Source organism: Eurytemora carolleeae, unplaced genomic scaffold (assembly GCF_000591075.1).
Source record: "Eurytemora carolleeae unplaced genomic scaffold, Eaff_2.0 scaffold167, whole genome shotgun sequence".
NCBI classification, from domain to species: Eukaryota; Metazoa; Arthropoda; class Copepoda; order Calanoida; family Temoridae; genus Eurytemora; species Eurytemora carolleeae.
Window position 1 is genome coordinate 248,651 of NW_019396219.1, and position 9,430 is coordinate 258,080.

General features: G+C 30.9%; 1 protein-coding gene across 1 annotated transcript; it reads left to right on the forward strand.

The window, feature by feature from the left end:
* Nucleotides 1–88: 88 nt before the first annotated feature.
* Nucleotides 89–6,470, forward strand: LOC111698480 (sodium-dependent dopamine transporter). Its single transcript, XM_023468830.1, has 7 exons — nt 89–264; nt 1,865–2,006; nt 2,758–2,843; nt 3,438–3,527; nt 4,356–4,463; nt 5,106–5,190; nt 5,454–6,470. Exons 1-7 carry the CDS (start codon nt 122–124, stop codon nt 5,529–5,531), a joined length of 732 nt encoding a protein of 243 aa, XP_023324598.1. The 5' UTR covers nt 89–121; the 3' UTR covers nt 5,532–6,470.
* Nucleotides 6,471–9,430: the final 2,960 nt, after the last annotated feature.

Sequence of the window (9,430 nt, forward strand, 5' to 3'; positions counted from 1 at the left end):
GGGGGGGGGGGGGTAAAACAATTACAAGTTTAACAAAGACCTAATGTAAAATTAACGCAATATTTAAAATAAAAGCCCGTGAATTAAGGGTGGTATTGGATTAGCGTTTGTTGCGTATCCGATGGCGGTTCTAAAGATGAATCCACCCGCTCTTTGGTCTTTCTTCTTCTTCTTCATGTTGATATGCCTGGCCTTGTCTTCCATCTGTGGCGGGGTGCAGACATTCCTAGCGTTCATACTCGACGAGAAACCAGAATGGACCGGGTAAGGAATATTATTAAAGGAACTAAGTACATAGAATAGACTGGGTAAGGAATATTATTAAAGGAACTAAGTACGTAGAATGGACTAGGTAATGAATATTATTAAAGGAACTAAGTACGTAGAATGGACTGGGTAATGAATATTATTAAAGGAACTATGTACGTAGAATGGACCGGGTAAGGAATATTATTAAAGGAACTAAGTACGTAGAATGGACTAGGTAAGGAATATTATTAAAGGGACTAAGTACGTAGAATGGACTGGGTAATGAATATTATTAAAGGAACTATGTACGTAGAATGGACCGGGTAAGGAATATTATTAAAGGAACTAAGTACGTAGAATGGACTAGGTAAGGAATATTATTAAAGGGACTAAGTACGTAGTTTTGGGTGATTCTCGAATTGTAGTAAGACAAGTTCATTGTCCATGAATCACAACAGTACCCTTTAACTCTTTCTTTAAGTAAAAATGATAGAGTTCTACGGCTTTTACCTCTTTTCTCTATTATCAAAATCACTATTTTCAGTTGCAGTTTTCTAGAAAAGTTGCGCATTTGTGCAGGCCGGACAATAAGGAAATTGCCCAGAATTCAAAAAGAAAAACAATGTCCTGATTGTTGCTTAGAAATAGCTGTAAAGGGTACCGCTATGAATCGGCATGCAAATTCTTAATATGTGGAGTTTTTGAAATTACATCAATAGTTTCTTTAAAGGGAGTGACCGGCAACGTATGTTAGTTGCAGAACTGAGAACGTAGTATTTTGGAGAATTGTTTAGGATTCATTTGAAACATATAAAACGTTTTAATGATGTATAATTAGCGAGTTTGAGCCAAATTCGACGTTGAAAATTATCCATTTGAATGTTACGTTTTGAGAATCGAATTCTAAAAATTATTAAATAACGACGACCAAAAACTTTAATAAAAATTTTACAGTAAACAAATTAGTTGTTTAGGAACAGGTTAAGAAAATAAGAATTTACTCTTATCATCGTAATTTTAATCAGTTATTGGTTTCTGTAATGTCTCATTGTTCACAAACAGTTTCTGTAGATTTTCTTGAATTTTTATTGAAAAGACGACATTTAAAGAATTTGTAGAAATCTGCAAACAAATTCGTAAAGAATAAGAAATTTAATTTAACAATGAAAAAGAAATTATTGATTCTATCATTGATTTATTGACAAATTTCTATTGAGAAATATGTTCCTAAACATCTATTTAGTTTATTGTAGAATTTTGATAAATGTTTCGTCGTCTTTATTTAACAATCAAAAAATTGATTCTCAAATCGTAACCACCCAAATGGATGATTATGAATGTCGAATTTGCGCTCAATCTCAGTAATTATACATCATTAAAACCTTTTATATGTCACGAATGAAATCTAAAAATTTTTCCACAATACTACATTCCCAGTTCAACTACCATACATTGCCGGTCACTCTTTTTAAATTTAAGAATTAGATCCAGTGATCCAAGGTTGCAAGTTTGAAAATGAATCATATTCAGTATTTGTGATTTATGACACAAATTTAAATTATGAAATTTTCCCTGTGATAGTTTTTTGTTTAATATCTGTTTTTTTTTAATGTAGGAAGCGTATATATATCGTAGTTGGATCATGCTTCTTCTTTTTCCTGTGTGGAGTACCAATGTGCACAACAGGGGGAATTCATCTTTTTCAAATATTTGATCAAAGATGTACTTCCTCCCTCTTACTTCTCTGCTTTGTAGAGGTAACAATACTTCCTCCCTCTTACTTCTCTGCTTTGTAGAGGTAACAATACTTCCTCTCTCCTACTTCTCTGCTTTGTAGAGGTAACAATACTTCCTCTGTCCTACTTCTCTGCTTTGTAGAGGTAACAATACTTCCTCTCTCCTACTTCTCTGCTTTGAAGAGGTAACAATACTTCCTCTGTCCTACTTCTCTGCTTTGTAGAGGTAACAATACTTCCTCTTTCCTACTTCTCTACTTTGTAGAGGTAACAATACTTCCTCTTTCCTACTTCTCTGCTTTGTAGAGGTAACAATACTTCCTCTGTCCTACTTTTCTGCTTTGTAGAGGTAACAATACTTCCTCTCTCCTACTTCTGTGCTTTGTAGAGGTAACAATATTTCCTCTTTCCTACTTCTCTGCTTTGTAGAGGTAACAATACTTCCTCTCTCATACTTCTGTGCTTTGTAGAGGTAACAATACTTCCTCTCTCATACTTCTGTGCTTTGTAGAGGTAACAATACTTCCTCTCTCATTCTTCTGTGCTTTGTAGAGGTTACAATACTTCCTCATTTCCAGTACTCCTGTTTCCTTTATTTTTTGTTTAGACTCCTAAAACAAAAACTTCTTACATTTTCAAATATTTCACTTAGTTAATATTTAACTTCTGAACTTACAGTTGAGCCGCAGAAGGGGTTATGAATACTTTTAAACATTTACATTTGATCGTTGTAACTTTGTTTGGTTTATACATAACAGTTCTTTTATTTCAGATGGCATTGGTAGCCTGGGTGTATGGATATCAGAAGTTTCTGGGAAATATTGAAGAAATGGGAATACAACTTTCTAAACCAATCAGGAAACCTTGCTTTACCATTTAAACCTCTATCGGAGGTTTACGTCCTTGGGGTATCATTTAATCCCAGGGGGTTTCATTTCCATTGGTTGAATTTTTCCAAATATATTCATTTGTATAAAGACCTGAATAAATAAGTTTTATATTAGCGGGGTTTAATGAAAATTGTTGCATTCCAAAAAACAATTATAAAGGAATGAAAATTTGATGGATAAATGAATAATTGGTCTTTGATTCTGAATGGTGTTAATCTTCTACAGGAAGGAGATACAAACTAAAATTAATCTTGACTAAAAGCTAAAAAGAATATATTGACTTTAAAGGATTTAAATTAATTTGAATGTTGACGTTTTTCTGTTTTCAAAAGTTTTAAATTCTTACATTTTCCAACATTCTCTTTGTATATCAACGCAAGTCACTTTATTAAAGAAAAACCACATTTGAAAATAATCAATTTATAGCCAAAAAAACAAGGATCTTTCTCGTTAAAAATTACTCTCTCTTTTATTATAAATGATAACATTTATAAGATACCTTATTTAACTTGAAATGTCAATTTTTAATCTTATCAAAAAAAGTTGAGGTTATTGTGTAAAGATCAATGTGGATTGTACTGTGGTGTGCAGTCTGTCCAATCATAATTCTGTTTATTGTTGTTCTTAAATGGGTCAGCTATAAACCTATGAAGTAAGATTTTAGATTTTTCAAATATTATTTCAAAATGTCGGTACAAAAATCTGCTTTTATAATATATATGCCTAGTTAGAAATATGAATTTTTTTTATATGTTTACTTCTATGTGTTTACTTCTATTTGTTTACTTCTATGTGATAACTTCTATTTGTTTAAATCTATTTGTTTACTTCTATTTGTTTACTTCTATGTGTTTACTTCTATTTGTTTTCTTCCATTTGTTTAATTCTACTTGTTTACTTACATTTGTTTACTTCTATTTTTTCACATCAATTTGTTTAATTTGTGTTCCTCTATTTAATTACTTCTATTTTTCACCTCAATTTGTTTACTTTTATTTGTTTACTTCTATTTGTTTACTTCTATTTGTTTACTTCTATTTGTTTACTTCTGTTTGTTTACTTCTATTTGTTTACTTCTATTTGTTTACTTTTATTTGTTTACTTCTATTTGTTTACTTTTATTTGTTTACTTCTATTTGTTTATTTCTATTTGTTTACTTCTATTTGTTTATTTCTGTTTGTTTACTTCTATTTTTTTACTTGTATTTGTTTACTTCTATATGTTTACTTTTATTTGTTTACTTTTATTTGTTTACTTTTATTTGTTTACTTCTATTTGTTTATTTCTATTTGTTTACTTCTATTTGTTTACTTTTATTTGTTTACTTTTATTTGTTTACTTCTATTTGTTTATTTCTATTTGTTTACTTCTATTTGTTTACTTCTGTTTGTTTACTTCTGTTTGTTTACTTGTATTTGTTTACTTCTATATGTTTACTTTTATTTGTTTACTTCTATTTGTTTACTTCTATATGTTTAGATTTAACGATGATTATGAGTACCCAGCTGGAGTGCAAGCTGTTGGATGGATATTTGAACTTCTACCAACAGCTATTACAGTTGGATACTTCTTTTTCTCATTGTACAAGTAGGTTTATATAGTCTTTCATGTACATTGTACTGTGTGTACAGATCGCTGTAATGTGTAAATTCCAGTGCATTGGAAGAACCAACTGATCACTAAGCGGGAAATTCAAGAGATTATTGTTGAACGAACTTCCGAGTTTCCTTTTTGGGTCTTTACATTTAATTGTTTAGATTAACATCAAGAAATAGAAAATAATGAGAGACTACAAAACTGACCATATATAATAATAATAATCCTCTTTTTTAGAGCTCACAAATATGATTTATAAATAGTATCCATGAGAGTTTTCATTATTTAGGTCTCTTTTAAGCTTACAAATATGATTTTAGGAATAGTATCCATGAAAGTTTTCATTATTCAGATCTCTTTTAAGCTTACACATATGATTTTAGGAATAGTATCCATGAGTTTTCATTATTCAGATCTCTTTTAAGCTCACAAATATGATTTTAGGAATGGCATTCATGAGAGTTTTCATTCTTCAGATCTCTTTTAAGCTCACAAATATGATTTTAGGAATGGTATCCATGAAAGTTTTCACTATTCAGGTCTCTTTTAATCTCACAAATATGATTTTAGGAATAGTATTCATGAGAGTTTTCATTATTCAGGTCTCTTTTAATCTCACAAATATGATTTTAGGAATGGTATTCATGAGAGTTTTAATCCATCTCCTTCCTGGGAACTCACAAATGCAAGCTTAGCATTGCGACTCAAAAAAACCAAGGCAAATAACAATACATTTTTATTTTGACAACTCAATTACTTAAGCATTAAAAGAGTTTATTCAAGACAAAATCTAAATTAGACCTGAAATTAGACCTGAAATTAGACCTGAAATTAGACCTGAAATTGTTTCAGGTTTTCAAGTTGTCATTAAAGTTTAAACCTTTGTGGGCAAAATAATGGAATTAACGTTAATTTTACAGTCTAATTAAATCATGAAATTTTATTAATTCTTGAAAAATCAATCAAGTATTTTTTATTTAGGACAATGAAGCATTCTTTGATGAAACAGTGTACAAAGTTACAGCCTCGCCGAAGAAAGAAAAAATGACGGAACTTTAAATATTTAGTTTATTTTGTTCAACTCATCAGATTATCTTCTTATCAGCTCAACAGTTTATCTCCTGATCAGCCCATAAGCTCATCAGCTTATTTACTAATCTATTGGTTAATTCATCAGATTATCTTCTTATCAGCTCAACAGTTCATCTCCTGATTAGCCCATAAGCTCATCAGCTGATTTACTAATCTATTGGTTAACTCATCAGATTATCTTCTTATCAGCTCAACAGTTCATCTCCTGATTAGCCCATAAGCTCATCAGCTTATTTATTAATCTATTGGTTAACTCATCAGATTATCTTCTTATCAGCTCAACAGTTCATCTCCTGATTAGCCCATAAGCTCATCAGCTTATTTACTAATCTATTGGTTAACTCATCAGATTATCTTCTTATCAGCTCAATAGTTCATCTCCTGATCAGCCCATAAGCTCATCAGCTTATTTACTAATCTATTGGTTAACTCATTAGCTCATCACCTGATTTACTAATCTATTCATCTGATTAAAAACCTATCTGTTCATCTTATTATAAGCCAATCACCTCATCATCTTATCAGCTCATCATCTCATCAGCACATCAATTCATCCATCAGCTCATCAGCTCATCAACTCATCAGCTCATCAACTCATCAGCTCATCAACTCATCAGCTCATCAGCTTATAACTCATCAGCTTATTAGCTCATCAGCTCACCAGTTCAACGGCTCATCAGTTTATAAGCTTTTCAGCTCATCAGCTCACCAGTTCAAGGGCTCATTAGTTTATTAGCTTTTCAGTTCATCAGCTCACCAGTTCAAGGGCTCATCAGTTTATCAGCTTTTCAGTTCATCAGCTTATTTGCTGAAGCTTATCAGCTCATTAGTTTATCTTCTCATCAGCTGCTGCTGCTGCTAATAATAATAATAATAATAATAATAATAATAATACTAATAATAATAAAAATAATAATAATAAAAATAATAATAATAAAGAAATCTAAGTAAAAGTCTAGTTTATTAGGCACCTTTTTGTTAGGATGTTACTTACAGATTATAAAAAATAAATAAAATCTAAAAAGTCCGGAGAAATTTTTTTTAAAATACGACAACCTGATTCTGACAATTCCGGCGTAGATTTTGTTTAATATTCTTTTTTAATTCTTTTTATTTAATAGAAAAGGTTATACTGAGTTATAATTGTTTTTTGTTTCTGTTCTGTATTTTTATCTCTTATTAAAATCACAACGTATTGACGGAGAAAGGTTAGATCAGAACTTCTGAATACAAAAGCGCTAATCTACAACGCCTAGGACTCGTATCCACAATGAAAACTAAGCGATTCAGTGCTTAATCCATTAAAAACAGCTGACTTTTATTCTTCCCATCTCAATTGACCGATAGAACATTTCGTTGCTTCTACTAAGTCGACTTGGTCAACCCTATAAAGATATTGAAAAGGATTAACTTAATCCATCGTCCTACAACAGTTACGGATTAGGCCTAAAGAGATGTTGAAAATGATTAACTTAATCTACCATCCTACAACAGTTACGGGTTAGGCCTAAAGAGATGTTGAAAATGATTAACTTAATCTACCATCCTACAACAGTTACCGGTTAGGCCTAAAGATATGTTAAAAATGGTTAACTTAATCTACCGTCCTACAACAGTTACCGGTTAGGCCTAAAGAGATGTTGAAAAGGATTTACTTAATCTACCATCCTACAACAGTTACAGATTAGGGATGAGGGGATTAACACTATGTGTATGCACTTACATAAGCCGAGTGCAAAACTAAAGAATGCTAAGCTAGCTGTAGCTAAATATTTCTTTAATAAAATGAATTTAGAGTTAAATTAACCTAATCTCAGACTTTTACATAATCTCATAAAAATGGGTAATGTGAATGAATAAACATTCGCCGAAACATTTTCCAGAGAATCATGATTGATTGATAGATTATGATGAGAAACTGCGGGGGTTTCCCGGGTATAGATATTTAAGCTACAGCTTAATATAGAGGTTTAAATTCAGTCACGTGAGCGGTATTTAAGCTGACACTTAATATTTAAACTGTAACATTTCGTTCTTTAGTTGGACTCAGATCTTTATTTTTAACTTTTAGGACTAAATCTTTTAATTCGTTGTAAAAAATCTGTTTATTTCGTATATTTAATTTAGCTTTCTGTACAAAGACAAGTTTGCAAGATTGCACTTAACAATAAACCTATTAACCCGTCAAACAAAGAGGTTTTGTTAAGTTGTATATCTATCTAAGATTTAAAGTTAAAAAAGATAAAAAAACTAGCTGAAAAATGTATATAGCTGAAAAATGTAGATAGCTGGAAAAATGTACATAGCTGGAAAAATGTACATAGCTGAAAAAATGTACATAAATGGAAAAATGTACATAGATGTAAAAATGTACATAGGTGGAAAAATGTACATAGATGGAAAAATGTACAAAGATGGAAAAATGTACATAGCTGGAAAAATGTACATAGCTGGAAAAATGTACATAGCTGGAAAAATGTACATAGATGGAAAAATGTACATAGATGGAAAAATGTACATAGCTGGAAAAATGTACATAGATGGAAAAATGTACATAGCTGAAAAATGTAGATAGCTGGAAAAATGTACATAGCTGGAAAAATGCACATAAATGGAAAAATGTACATAGCTGGAAAAATGTACATAGCTGGAAAAATGTACATAGATGTAAAAATGTAGATAGATGGAAAAATGTACATAACTGGAAAAATGTACATAGATGTAAAAATGTATATAGCTGGAAAAATGTACATAGCTGGAAAATGTACATAGATGGAAAAATGTACATAGCTGCAAAAATGTACATAGATGGAAAATGTACATAGATGGAAAAATGTACATAGCTGGAATCTAATAATCCTTAATAACTAAAAAAAGATATTTTGATTTCCGAAAAAGTTTCGGTTTTTAGTGCAGATTTCCTAAATTTAAATTATAAAGACAATTAACGCTATAACTGGAAGAAGCGTCATGAATTTCTAGTAGTAATTGTATGTATTGTATATATATCTTTATAAAAAAGAATGCAGAATTAAACTCTGGTCGTAAATTCATCTTGTGAGACATTGATGATCTTTAAATAGTCTTGACTCGACATTTTCAGGTCCAAAAACAAATCTTTATCTGACTTTCTATAAATCCAGGCCTGTTCCTTTACTTAGTTATACAGGGTGTTTGGCTACTTTTATTCTACTAAACCTTACTCTGACTCCCTCCTCACTTCCCTCTACCTCCACCCCCCCCAATCCCTTCCTCAATCCCCCCCTACTCCCTGTCCTCCCTTCCCGCTACCCTCTTCCTCCATTTCCTTACCTCCCTTTGTCCACAACCGTTAACTACGACCCTTCGTTAACGACCATTACGGCGGCTCTTTGAAGAGAAAATCCTAGGTAAGAAATCATTCAAATTATTTGCAATTAAATATATATAAATATATAAAAAACACATTGAAGACAACATTCATAACCTTATCTTCCTGAAAAACTAAAAAAATAGTTGTCAGAAAACTTGATAGTTTTACGATTTTTAAAAAAATTAATAAAAAAACTAATGTTTTCAAAACGGATCGTTTTCTTTCCTTGAAAGTTCAAAACGAGTGGTTCGATTTCAATAAAAATAGGTTTTTTTTTCTAAAAACAGAACGATCATTTTTAGAAAAAAAAGAAAAGAAAAACAATAGTTTTATTTATTAATAACCATAGATACACATAAACATAAAAATTCATAAATAGCTGTCAATTAAAAAAGCTTCTCTCCTTGATTGTAAACTTGTAGTTCGAAAAAAAGCTTGTTAACAATCAAAACTCAAATAAAAAAGCCGTCTTCGTTGATGTTGGTATTGATATAATCAGCAACCACAATGAATA